Raw genomic sequence first — 14,167 nt, 5'->3', positions numbered from 1 at the left:
AATTAAAATCGGAGATGCTCTCCCTCTCCGCGGGAATGTGCGTCTTCCCGTGGCACTCCAGATGTGGGACAGAGGCGCCCACACGACAGCAGCCCGCAGTGCCTGAGTCTGAGGCAGCTCTAGAGACAGGGTTCGTGGTGCTGAGGGCTCAATGCTCAGGGCTCATTCTTTCACAACGATTCCAACTGTTACTGTGTGCACGCTGTCTTCAGAGTTTTGGAGGTCTTAGCAAAAGTATGGCGTGTTTATAGAGTGGCAAGTGTATTGTATGGGTACCCACGTCCAACTGTCACATTTTACACGTTTGGTCTAACCACAGTGGGCATAGGAGGCAGTAGGGGAGGGAGGATGTACAGATATTTGGGACAGATGCTTGCCTGTCACCTAAGGGTTCTTTCCTCAACAAGGAGATGATTGACATCAAGCCAACGAATTTTTTTAATGTTTATGTAGTTTCTGAGAGAGAGACAGAGAGAGAGAGAGAGAGAGAGAACGAGTGGGGGAGGGGCAGAGAGAGAGAGAGGGAGACACAGAATCCGAGGCAGGCTTCAGGCTCCGAGCCGTCAGCACAGAGCCCGATGTGGAGCTCGAACCCACGAGCCACGAGATCATGACCTGAGCCGAAGTCAGATGCTCAACCGACTGAGCCCCCCAGGCGTCCCCTAGTCAACGACTATCTTTATGTCACCCTTGTTTATGATGTTATTATAACATCCCTAGGGTGCTGTAACCATGTACCACAAACGGTGTGGCTTCAAACGACAGACATTTATCGTTGCCCAGTTCTGGATGCTAGAAATGCAAAATGCAGGTGTTGGCAGGGCTGAGTTCCCTCTACAATCTCTAGGGGACAGTTTTGTGCTCCTTCCTAGTTCCTGCTGCTTTGCAGGCTATCTGTGGCATTGCCTGTTTACAGCCACATGACTGTGGTTTCTGCGTCTGTGTGATGTGGTGGCCTCCCTATGTGTCTGTTTGCAGATGGCCGTCTTCTTCTAAGGGCATCCGTCATATTGGTTTAGACGTCCAACCTGCCCCGTCTTATCTTCACTGATTCCATCTGGAATGACACTGTTTCCAAATACGGTCACATTCTGAGGTCATTCTGGAATGACCCTGTTTCCAAATACGGTCACATTCTGGGGGTTAGCAGTTTGGCATATGGTATTAATTTGATGGGGGAACAATTCAACTCATCACCCCTTTTAAAGGCAGGATGATGCCCAGTTGTGTCATTGAACTCAGGTGTGTGATGCCTTTCCTAACCAAGTGTCATGCTCTTGAAGCAGAAAGATTTCCCAAATGATGGCCATCTGCTTTCCCTACATTTTCATCCAAACATAGCACTCTTTAAGTAATATCTAAACATCCTTACTCACTTTAGTTAAAACCACATACTTCTTTCCCTTATGTGTTTTGGAAATGGACTTTATATGATTTTTCTTACATGGTGATCATTCATCACCAGTGTAACTGAACCATGAAAAAAATGGCAAACTCCAAACAAAGCCATTAAATTCTCGTTAGCTCCTCTTGCCTTGCCAAGAGCTCTGGGGCTGATGCCCTCTTGGCGTTTAAAAAAGAAAGAAGAACGGTAAAGGAAATTAATTAGTGTCACGCGACGGGAAAGATCTCCTAGCACGAAATGGATATTTTCACCAAGACCTATCAAAGGCTGAGCCAGGATTAAAAATACCACAGCATTCTGCTATTGAGTGCTTCTTTTCATGTCATAGCTTGGTTCCTAAGATCTCTGTGCCCAGCACCTATGGTTCACACCCTCGTGTGGGGAACGTAGTGATGGAACTGTTAAATAGCCTGGGCTTAATCATGGCCAAAGGCATTCGTGTGACCATTCATGGTATGTGTTCATGAAGGTGTCAAAGCAGCCAGAACAGATGGGAAAAGGGGTCGGAAGGGGGAGGACATCCGTTTTGGGGGAACAGGTGTCACCTAAGTGGAGTCTAGAACTTCAGAGAGAGTCAAGCTCTCCCTGAGCAAACGGGAAAGACACAATGGAGAGCTGTGGATGTCAGGCTGAAGAACCTGGACTGGATCCAAACAGGAGCTATTTTTACTTCCTCAGCGCCTGTGGGCCACGGCTGAAATAATACTTAGGGATATTAATGCAGTCAGTTTTCTTCATTCGTTTGGAAAGGTCATTGAAATGACTCAAATCATCCTTAAAGAGAGTCACTCAGAACTTCCTCTAATGTGAAATGCAAAGTGGAGTCTTCCAGCGTCAGTATGTGTGGGATAATATTTCCATGGCGGCCAGTTGAACAAGGAGACAGAGGATGGAACGGGTGGGCAGTCTAGTGATTTAGGTATTTGTCAATACTTGGCAAAGTCGTGAGAGGTGGTTGCTATTCATTTATTTAATTAGGGTAGCGGTGCAGTAGGCTCTCTGCAGGGGCGTATTTCCTTGTCCCCGGCGGGGGCTGCTTCGGTGGTCCCAGGGAAGGTGAGCCAAAATGGTGCCAGTAATGGAACAACGTAGGATAAACCATGTCTGACGCCACAGTGTGAGCATGCTGGTTAACTCTGTTCTTCAGAACACATACTCAGACCGTGACACACAGACCATCAACTGCTCCCCACCAGCACTAGAGAGACAGGAGCTAGATTATAAGAACATCTCCCCAGCCATTTGTCACAGCCCTTGTCTACAGAGAGAGGAGTCCATGGCATCAGGACATGCTTTGCCATTATCACTGGCTGCTGTTTCCAGTCTTCTGTACCTTACAGACAACACACTGCTGTTCCTTACTGTTCGGATGTTAGGCAAGGCGTATACCCTGGTGCTGCTTTTCGTACAACCCACAGCTCACAGGTGTGACCTTATGTCTGTCTTTAAATGTAAATACATGATATGCCAACTTTTTGTTGTTGTGGATCACAGAGAAGTAAATGTTGGGAATATGGGTATAGAAGACACGGAAGGGGGAAGGCGGGTAGGGAGGGAAGGAAGGAAGGTCCCATGATCCAGCTTAGAAGACTCAGCCAAGGTGCTGCCAGGGTGCTAGTCGGCTCAGGTCGTGATCTCACAGTTCCTGGGTTTGAGCCCCACATCGGGCTCTGTGCTGACAGCTCAGAGCCTGGAGCCTGCTTCCGATTCTGTATGTCCCTCTCTCTCTGCCCCTCCCTTGCCTCTCTCTCTCTCTCTCTCTCTCTCTCTCTCTGCCCCTCCCCTGCTCACACTCTCTTTCTCTCAAAAATAAATGTTAAAAATAAAAAAAGAAGACTCAACCGAAACAGTGCTGGAAAAGAACAACATAGGCCAAAACAATAAGTACTAGCCTAAAAATAAAGCTGATGTGGAAAGTTTTGCTAAATGAAAAGCAATGTCAAGGAAAAATGAAAACTAATCCCAAGGTTTACAAAGGCTTAGAAAGAATTACAACCTGTGTCATAGAAAATCTCTTTGGGAATGCGAGCCCTGACTGGTCCATAGAATCCAGGTGCTTGTGGATCAAACACCGATTCAGTCTGAACTCTTTTGTGGGGACACCAAAGAAAAGTTGGTCTCTGTAGGACATATTGCAACAATCAGCACTTTAAGGAACCAGATGATGCATTGTCCATCGAGGGCCTTACTTAAATGCCATTGGAGTTCAGATAATGCAAAGATAATTCTGGCATGGCAAATGCAACCAACACAGATTCCACTTTTTTGACTTGGTCTCAGGACCAAGGCTCTCGGTGTAGGTCTAATGAGATGCTATCTTGACTGTTGATGTTGTTGGTATCCTGTGATGAGTTTATTTTCAACCTTTGCGAAAACTCAAGAGGCCCTTAGGGTGCGTGGCTTAGAGAGAACTGCAGCCCGTGTCTGGTCTTAAAATGACCTTTACGGCCAAAAAGCATTGTAAGCAGAATGAATGAACATCTTGACCTGTTGTGTAGGTGCACGTGGTAGCCTTCTTCTTAGACATCTGGTAACAAATACCAGGTACTACGTTACGCTAGGTGTGAGGAGAATCTTGTGCCATCAAAAGGAGCCCATCAGAGAGTTTACTGATGTTTCCAAAGGAATCATATTACCTATCTCTAGCAAATAACATGGATCACAAGGGCTTAGAAATGCACTCGACTATCCTCCGCCAAGATGATGTCTCAAATAAATTGTGACAGGTGAAAATGTGTGTCTCAGGTGCTGGGAAATGTGGATGCAGGTAGCATTGAGGTTTTCACTAGGGAGAGAAGATACGTCCATTGCTTTTATCCTTAATCATCACGATCTTTAATTTTACTCATGGAAATTAAAACATGCCATATGCGGAAGTCAAGTCTAAAAAACAAGACACTGATATCCCACTTAGAGGTCTTGCTGTCTTTGGAGTGTTTGACAAGGGAAAATGATGGACTTTCATAAGCTCTGTGAGTTTATCTTGGTTTAAGGCTTCTGACCGTGCACCTCCAAGAACTTTAATAGATAGATTGTATCAGGCTAAAGCTTACTTATCTGGATTTTCAAAATCCTCTGCTCTATTCTTTGAGAACAAAATAAATGTGTTTCTTTACCTTTCAAATGCACACCGAATTTCATCAAAAAGAGTCCAATATCCAACATGAACAGAATACTCTTTTTCCTAGATGCCCTCTGCTTAATAAAAGGTCCACACAGCTAATAGACCCAATTCAGTGAAATCAGATCAATGGAAAAATAGTAGGAATCCTTACCACCTTTCCTTGCTTTTAGAAAATAAAAATCGGTGACAAAAGTTTCCATGGCAGATTCCAATTAAATAGGAATTTTTTCAAAAATTTATTTCAGAAGACTCAAATAAAAGAAACATGAGTTGCTATATTGAATCCAACATGTTTCTGAAACATGCAAGTATTTTTAAAAATCAGATAAAAAGATTTTAAATATATTAATGTTTATAAATGAACAGATAAAAAAGAAAACTCATGCATTAGGATCTACAAATGTGTATTCTTTTTTCTTGATCCCATGAGTAAAATAAAAGTGAGTGTGCACTCAGTTAAGTAGTAAAATTTCTTTTTCTGTATGCCGTGTATATAGTTATATTTACATATAATTATATGTATCTATATATAGCTATATATCTAGTGATACAATTATCCATATATATAGTGTACATTATGCAGTATATACTATGATATATAGTATACTTTCACAGAGTATATATTCTACATTATACTTTTATGAAGCATATACTGTATATAACATATAGTATATACCATAAATCCTGTGGTATAGAGTATATGCTATATGAAGTATATACTATACTGTATATACTGTAGTATTCAATACATACAATATGTAATATAATATACTGTGATGTGTACTATGTACCATGTAATATACATGCTATGATGTATATTATTTACAATGTATAGCATACCATATATACGGTGGTAAACAGTATACTTTTTTTTTTTTTTTAATTTTTTTTTCAACATTTTTTATTTATTTTTGGGACAGAGAGAGACAGAGCATGAACGGGGGAGGGGCAGAGAGAGAGGGAGACACAGAATCGGAAACAGGCTCCAGGCTCCGAGCCATCAGCCCAGAGCCTGACGCGGGGCTCGAACTCACGGACCGCGAGATCGTGACCTGGCTGAAGTCGGACGCTTAACCGACTGCGCCACCCAGGCGCCCCAACAGTATACTTTTATATGGCATATACTATATGCAGATTATGGTACCCTGTACATGCTGTGGGTATTACAGTATATTACTTTACAGTCCTCTCTCCCTCCCTAAGCAATTTTTAGGCATTCTACTTTGTATATTGGCCGAAGGGGATAATATTTACTAGGCTGTCACTATTTTCCAAACATTTTGTTATGATTATTGAGCCTCCATCAATTACTTCTAATCCCAGTATCGTCACCCATTCTGTAGATGAGGATGATGAGGCCCAGAGAGGCTTCAGAAATTTGTGCAAGATTTCACAGCTGTAATGAGGGAGAGCCTCAGAGCTTAATGCCTGGAGATGATTTTGACAGCCTCAGACTGAAGACAAATGTCCTTCTTTTAGCAAAGGCTGCATGCACCAGTTGGCCAGGGTATCGTTTGCATCCTGCACAATGCACGGTCATGTGTGTGGACTTGAGACTTTCAGGTAGGACTTCTGGCCAGTGTTCTGGCATGTGAGCATATAGGCAGTGGCTAGAGGCAGCTTTGTCCATGCTGCCAGAACGTTGTTCCATGGAAAACAGAAGTGAGAAGAGCCAGATCTGTGTGTGCACATCCCAACTTGCTCTGGCTTGTCCATGACGTCTGAACGTTCAGTGTTGTCTACTAGGTGATGTTTTACTGTGCATGACCTCAAAATTTTCAAAACAAATAAACATTAAGATGAAATATGTTTTACACTTCACTTTGCCAACCGTAAAAATAGATGGAAGAAATGAGCATATGATATTTTGGGGAGGTTCTTTGTTATAGTAAAAGAAAAGAGTTGGTGGCAAAGATGTTTAAAGTACCATGTTTTCTGGATTTCCCTTTAATTTTGGTGATTCCCTTTCTGCCTGTGCCCATTTATGTAAATAACAAGACAATTCTTGGGTTCAGAGTTGGCTTGGCACACTTAACATCTACAAAAACTCTCAATTTCTTGCACCGTGTTTTACTTCTCCTAAACATGTTAGCTTCACCATATGTAAAGCTGTGATCTTATCACCGTTCTTAGAATTAATGGAATGTTATTTGATATTTACATGGCTCAGTCTTGGAAAGGTTTTCAAATATTCAACTATTCCTCTTTCAAAAAGACAGCAAACTCGTGGTGCCTTCATTTCACCGTGTCTTCACATTTTGCAATGGCAAGTCCTATTTTTATTTGATTTTTAACACAATTTTAGTTCTTAAAACTTCAGTATGTGTTTGTCCACCTCAGAAGCCACCCTGGTGCAAGAAAGAAAATGCTACTTTTTGAACAATTGCCTCTAAATCAGGATTTCTCAACCTCAATACTATTGATGTTTGTGCCCTCTACTCATTCATGGCGGTACAGTCCACACATGACAACCAAATATGTCCCCAGACATTGCCAAATGTCCCTGTGTGGACAACACGCCTTGGTTGAGATTTATGGCTCAAGAGTAGCTAAACTTGAAATACTGAAAAAATTTCCTACACCCATTTTTTCTTACTTTTTTTATTTTTGAAGATCATTTGATGCATTTAAAAAAATAGTAGAAATGTTATGAAAATGCCAGACCTCTGCCACCAGGAATTATTTTTAAAATAAAAGGAAGAGAAGACTTTAAAGAAAATACAAAATGGTAGCCATGGTTGAATTAAACCACAGTGTGTCCATTGCTATTTGAGTACTTGGTGTTCATAAACAGGTCTTGGTGAGCTCAATTAAATGGTCCTAATTCCCTGTTTTGTTTGATGGCGAGATTTACTTGTCACATGTCGAAGGGTGTGACCTTTTTTTCCCTCTTTTCTCTTCCTTCTGTCCCCAGTGACCCAAATCAGCCTGTTCCTCAGGACACCAAGTTCATTCATACAAAACCCAATCGCTTTGAGGAAGTGGCCTGGTCCAAGTATAACCCCAAAGACCAGCTCTATCTACATATTGGCCTGAAGCCCAGAGTGAGGGATCACTACCGAGCTACCAAGGTGGCTTTCTGGCTGGAACTGGTTCCCCACCTGCACAACCTGAATGAGATATTCCAGTACGTGTCAACAACCACGAAGGTCCCTCCTCCCGACATGACCTCCTTCCCCTATGGAACCCGGCGGTCTCCCGCCAAGATATGGCCCACGACCAAACGCCCAGCCATCACTCCCGCTAACAACCCCAAACACTCCAAGGACCCTCATAAGACAGGGCCCGAGGACACAACCGTCCTCATCGAAACCAAACGGGATTATTCCACTGAACTGAGCGTCACCATCGCCGTGGGGGCCTCCCTGCTCTTCCTCAACATTCTGGCATTTGCGGCTCTGTACTACAAGAAGGACAAGAGACGCCACGAGACGCACAGGCGCCCCAGTCCCCAGAGGAATACCACAAACGACATCGCTCACATCCAGAACGAAGAGATCATGTCCCTGCAGATGAAGCAGCTGGAACATGACCACGAGTGTGAGTCCCTGCAGGCTCACGACACGCTGAGGCTCACCTGTCCTCCAGACTACACCCTGACGCTGCGCAGGTCTCCAGATGACATCCCACTCATGACACCAAATACCATCACCATGATCCCAAACACACTGACGGGCATGCAGCCTTTGCACACATTCAACACCTTCAGTGGAGGACAAAACAGTACCAATCTCCCCCACGGACACTCGACCACTAGAGTATAGCTTTGCTGTTCCTTTCCGCTACATCTGCTCCTTCCCACTGGAGAGAGGGAGAAAGTGAGAAGCAACGTGTGCCCACGAGGAGTGTGGGTCATCCCACTGACATAAGACAAAAAGAACAGGGCCACCATCGTGTCCCTGTAGACCCATCCCATTGGCATTTCCCAGTATGACAAGATCTACTTCTGACCCTATGAAATGTGAAAAAGTATACATTGCTGTTACAATACTGCTTTAACATCTCCACCTCTCCAGAGAACGTTTAGTGTGGCTAGGACATCACCGTCTCCAGGACCTGGATGCTTCCCGTGTTAACAATAGAAGCTGACACTTTGGGGACTCAGCCAGGGACACTTAAGAAAAAAATTTTTTTTAATTAACAGTTGAAAAATACAATATGTGCCATACGACGGATGGCTCTACTTAAGGGAAGGACGAGTCTGTGGGATTTTACCCAGTGCATGGAGCTATCATCCAGACAGAAGGAGAAGTAGAATTTTATTATTACAAGAGCCGACTATGCAGTAACATATGTATAGTTCTGTGCAAAGAGGTGTTTCGCCAGCCTGAACTATATTTAAGGAACTTTGTAAAAAAAAAAAAGAAAAAACAAATGTATATAGCTGTGAGTTTCAACAAAAAGACACACAGAGAAAGGAAAAAAAAAACAACAAAAAAGCTTTTATTGGTGTTTTCAGTTTGAAAGACCTTTTAGCAAGATTGTGCTTTCCATTGTGGTCTGTATGTATATAAATATATATATATACATTAGTCATTCACCTCTGTTTCCTCCAGGACACAGGAGGATGTTCTTAATTCCTTGTGGTAAGCAAACACATGGGGTTTTCTAACGCATTTCATTTGTAGGACGATGTGGTGTCACACAGCGGACCCAGACTGTCTGTGTGGTGGGGCTCTTCACCCCCCTTTCTGGGATGCATGCGACAGCATTGTTAGGAGACCGACCGTTGTGTTAGCAAACTTTTATTTTTGTGTGTGTTAGCCTCCATGGAGTTGCACCACCTAGATGGATCCCCCATCCCCAGCGTGGAGTTTATGTAAAGCTTGCTGAATTAGAAACACACACACACAGAGACACTGCAGGAACAAAAAACAAAATACAAGTCTTGGTCTATGGTTGTGGTTCTTTGAATATGTTTAGGGAGACCTGCTGCCCACCCCCAGGGGTCCTGCCAAAAAGGAAAGAAAGCTTGCCTTTGGTGGGGGTGGGGCCATGCCCCGCCGGGTAAATACGGCTCAGTGTTCCCCAGCAGCTGCAGAAAGGGCTGTGGGTGCCGGGCTACCTGCTCAGCTTAGCTAATCAGATTGAAGGAGGGCATGTGTGTTTCCTGTTTTTTCTTTAAGCAGTAAGTCCCTTATTTATCAGGAAGCAAGGTTTTTTTTTTTATTCTTTACATCGTTTATGGGATAACACATATGCTTGTCTAAAGTACTGTGAGACTTGTGTATCAGTCACTGGTCAATGAATCGTACGGGGAGAAAACAAACCCACGTGAAAGGACAGAACGTGAAAAGCCCTCTGCATGGGTTTTTCTGCAAAGTTAGGGTCGCCTTCGCTGTCAAGATAAGTTACGGAAATTATTCGCCCCACTTAAAATTGGCAAGCTGGGGACTGGACATTTGCCCCCAACACCTCCTCACATTCCCACTGTCCTTTTAATTTTATCTGAAGGAATATTTTGAGTTTCCTCCGGTGGAAGGGAAAAGAACAATGGTTACTTTATAGTTTGTCTTTCAAGAGTTATTGCAACATCAGGAAGTAGCAGCCAAAGATGTTTGAAAATCCTGTCTCTGGGCTTGACTATGGTTATTTCAGAAAGCGAGGCTTACAAGTCATTGCTACGTTGGGGATGCTCCACAAGATAAGTCCAGCGTCCTTGCCCCTTGGCACAACGCTCGAGTACTGAACCCCTACCCTAAAACAGTAACGATCGATACCAACGTCTTCGAAAACGCCCTTTAGCAAAAGACAGTTCTTACAGGTGCATAGAAGTCCCACGATAAATTCTGTCGTCCATCTGGGTTAAGATTTGAGAGTGGGTCTCTGTATATACATATGTGAACTATTATAATCCCCACTTTGCACATGGCCAACCAACAATCCTTTCCTGCAGCTAGACGTGTCACGGGTACAAGTTTTGTCCCCAGTTCATCCTTTTCTAAAGGTATTGTCAGGTCATTTTTGCAAGCTATGTATTACCCCCAGCGGGGTACGGCAAATAGACTGTCCATACAACTACCCGAGAGGTGATGCTTGGCATCAGTGTGGGTCTGGTATGTTTGTAATGTGAATTCCAATATTTGTTTAGTATTTCCAATTGTCTTCTGCTAGCAATATGCACAGTAATGTATCAGGCTTGTGACATTTGGATAAGGAAAAAAAAAAGAGTTCTTGTTAAGTGAATAGCTTTTACAGAGGATATGATCAAAAGAAATTTAATACACCTTAAATGATATCTTATTTCTACATGGAAAGAAGTTATAGAATCTTCATAGAGTTCTATGAGAATAAAATATACTTGCTATCTATAAAAAAGAGAAAAATGAGAAAAAAAAATGAGAAAAAGAAAATAAGTTAAAAAAAAAAAAAACTTTCCTAGGCTTTTATCCTTGACCTTCACAGGCACGCAGGGTTTAATGGTTTCTTGGGTTATTATTTTGAAATTTTGTTTTTGATTTTGCCTTAAGTAATGATAGAAGATATATATGGCTGGACACATATGTATAAACTTTTCAGCAGCATTTTTAATAATAAAATATCACAGTATTTTCTAATGCTTTGTGCAAATAATTACGCGTCCATCCTTTTTTTGTAGGTGGCCTATGTTATTTACTTTTCCTACCCCTTTGACTGCTGTTTTCATTTTAAAAGCTACGCGGTACATCAGACATAAATGGACACCCTCAACCTGTAACGGGTCAGCTTCGCACAGTTTCTCCCAGTGCGTGATTCCTGGGCGACCCACGGGGGGAGTTCTGCCTGACGTTGGAGAAGGAAGCCCCGGAGGGTGATGATGATGTTTCCTGAAGGTTCCTGAATTGCCCGTTCTTATGGTGCTGGGTTTGGCATTGAGTTTGACATAATAATGCCCTCCTGCATCCAAACAGCCTTGTTTGAGTAAATCTTCGGGTGACAGCAAGAAATTGTGAGTAAAACTCAAGAGGCAGAACATGCCTCCCAGGCCCGTGGAGAGCAAATTGGCCAAGTCCTCACAAGTGCATCTGGCTGTTTCTTATCCTTTTAATTAACATTCGGGAGAGCCCCCAGGCACAGGCACCTGTAATACCCCTCCTTTAAAGTGGAAGAGGTTGAGAGTCGGGAACTTGTGGCCGCCAGGCAGCACAAGTTGGGTTCAAACGAAGGTAGTGTGCTTCAGAGCCCCAACTCCACCAGTAAGGAAGACAGCAGGAATTTCTAATGCAGGTGCACACGTGTCCTCGTGCATTAGCCGATGGTCAGAGAAAGAAACCCAACAAATCCTGTGACTGTTTGCTGCAGTTGAGCACTGAAGGTTTTTACATATTGATTGGGGTCATTTGCTAGTATGAGGCAAACGGGAGATAAATATATATGTAATATGCTACATAATAATAATAATTTAGTAGTATACTTCCTACTATATTTTATTATAACTACATATTATATGCTTATATGATATAAACTATACATAATATCTAATATAGCATATATGATATATGCATACTGTATAATATAAAAATATATTTTATAATATATTGCATATTAAGTTGATATATTATAGAAATACTGTATATACAGAATTTACATCATATATTTTATTTGTAATGTAATTATAGTATTTATCTTATAATTATATAAAGGAAAACATAAATGTTATTAATATTCACAGTATGACACATTCATTTATATATTATATACAACATATGTTATATTTATATTTAATATATAAGTAAAAAATAAAATATATACCATGTATTTATATAAATACATAACAAAATATATAGCATGTATTTATATAAATACATAAAACATAAAATATATACCATGTATTATATAATCTGCAATACATTTTTATGTATTTATATACATATTTTATATATTGCATATAGGTGTATATTACATGTATATATATGTGAATGTATAATATTCTCATACATATATGTATATGTAATATGTATTTCATGGAAATGCCATGTTCATGAATTCAAAATTGAAAAAAATGTTTAAAACCGAAACTTTAGTAAATTTTAGCTAGAGGGAGAGTCACTATTTTTTTCCACCATGTACATATACATTCTTGCGCATTCTAACTGGAAAAATGGTAAGAGTGTATGCATCCATTCACGCACTCATTCACTCGTGTTCACTCAGCAAATGTTTACCGACCATCTCCCTCCTCACAGGCCGTGTGCGGGGGATGGTGTGTGAAGTGAAAGGACAGAATAGCAGCAGGCTTTGGAGACGGTACCCAGTGCCAGTGGGAGTGTAGGTTTTCTGGAGGAAAACACAATTATTTGGAGGTTTTCTAAATATGCGGGTAGTCGCTGTGTGAAAAGATAGAGTCCTAAAAGACATCTCTCTCTATATATATATATCTATATATAGATATCTTAACCTTAACCTCATCTGCTACGAGTGGTGAGCATTCAGCTGGGGATGTGTGGGCTGGAGTCCCCACATTTCCAACAACTTCTCAAGTGCTGGAGAGGCTGCTGGTTCCCAACTGTCCCCAACTATTGAGAGGGTTCAGAAGTAGCCATGACGGTCACGATCAGGGGGCCCTGGGCGCCGTGAAAGCTGTTCCGTGGAAAGCTAAAGCAACGTGAGAAATGAATTACCATCCTTCTCCAAGGTGGTGGGGACAGGGAGAGGGGTAGAGCCGTTTTACAGCCCTGTGTTCCAGAACTGATACAGCCCAGTGGTCAGAGATGACCAGGGGCACTTCTGGCATCCAGCTCGAATTTGGTCACTTGCAGCAAAGGCAGGGCACACGCAAGAACAGTGAGCCATCTGGGTGAGCCGTTCACACGGCAGAGAGGAGCGTTTGGGCTTACACAGGGCGGCGTTAAGAGGGCTTCGGGAACAAGAATTTGTTCTGGATTAGTTACCCTCAGGATAATTTGTGGTGTACAGTGTTTCGGCAGGAAGCAAGAGGAGCGGAACAGGTCCAGACTTGTCATCAGCAAAGAAACTGGAATAAAAGTAGACGGTGGGTCACTTTTAGCGGAGCCCAACATGACCGAGCCATGAACCATCAGACTAGTTCAAAGCAGTCAGATGGCAGGGCTCTTCATTTCCTTCTCAGAACTGCCTCAAAATGTTCTCATCTCATCATCTTACGTCTTCTGGACCACCTGATTAGAAAAAAAAACTTGTAAATCTAGTCTCTGCTAAGGAAGCAAAAGCAATACTTTCTCTGCAGATGCTCATGATTATATTTTAATAAATGGATATATAGAGAGATAGATATCTATAGAGAGAGAGGTCTTTTAGGACTCTACCTTTTCACAAAGCGACTACCCGCATATTTAGAAAACCTACAAATAATTGTGTTTTCCTCCAGACAAGGGCTTGAGAGAAAATGGGGAGGGTGCGTCCTCTTCCACGTTTGGCCAGGGCGGAGAAGCAGCTGGCCACAATGAACAGGTGGGATGCATTAAAGTCTTCATTCTAGTGTCTGAGGTCAGAGGCTCCTAATAGAAATGACTTGGGGGCTTCTGGGTATTGAGAAAAATTGCCAGCGGGTTCAGCTGGGAGAAGCTTTGAAAAGCAAACTCATCCAAGTCCCTCGTCTCAGGTCCCGAATGCAGGACCTTGGTATTGAGTGCGTCCGTTGATGTAGGGAGGAAATGGGGAGATACATTTCTGGTACCCCA

General features: G+C 42.3%; 1 protein-coding gene across 7 annotated transcripts in view; it reads left to right on the top strand.

Moving 5' to 3' along the window:
- NLGN4X (neuroligin 4 X-linked) overlaps window positions 1–11,086 on the top strand; it is a 315,738-nt gene extending 304,652 nt beyond the window's left edge. For all 7 annotated transcript variants that reach the window (XM_019417767.2, XM_019417773.2, XM_019417772.2 and 4 more), the window contains one exon: window positions 7,444–11,086. In XM_019417767.2, coding sequence (XP_019273312.1) covers window positions 7,444–8,293 — 850 coding nt within the window. In that variant the 3' untranslated portion in view covers window positions 8,294–11,086. The remainder of the gene's footprint in view (window positions 1–7,443) is intronic.
- The last annotated feature ends 3,081 nt before the right edge of the window (window positions 11,087–14,167 follow it).

This window comes from Panthera pardus, unplaced genomic scaffold (assembly GCF_024362965.1).
Source record: "Panthera pardus isolate Hobbes unplaced genomic scaffold, ASM2436296v1 HiC_scaffold_27, whole genome shotgun sequence".
NCBI classification, from domain to species: domain Eukaryota; kingdom Metazoa; phylum Chordata; class Mammalia; order Carnivora; family Felidae; genus Panthera; species Panthera pardus.
The sequence above is the reverse complement of the archived record's forward strand: the minus strand, read 5'-3'. Positions and strand labels throughout refer to the sequence as shown.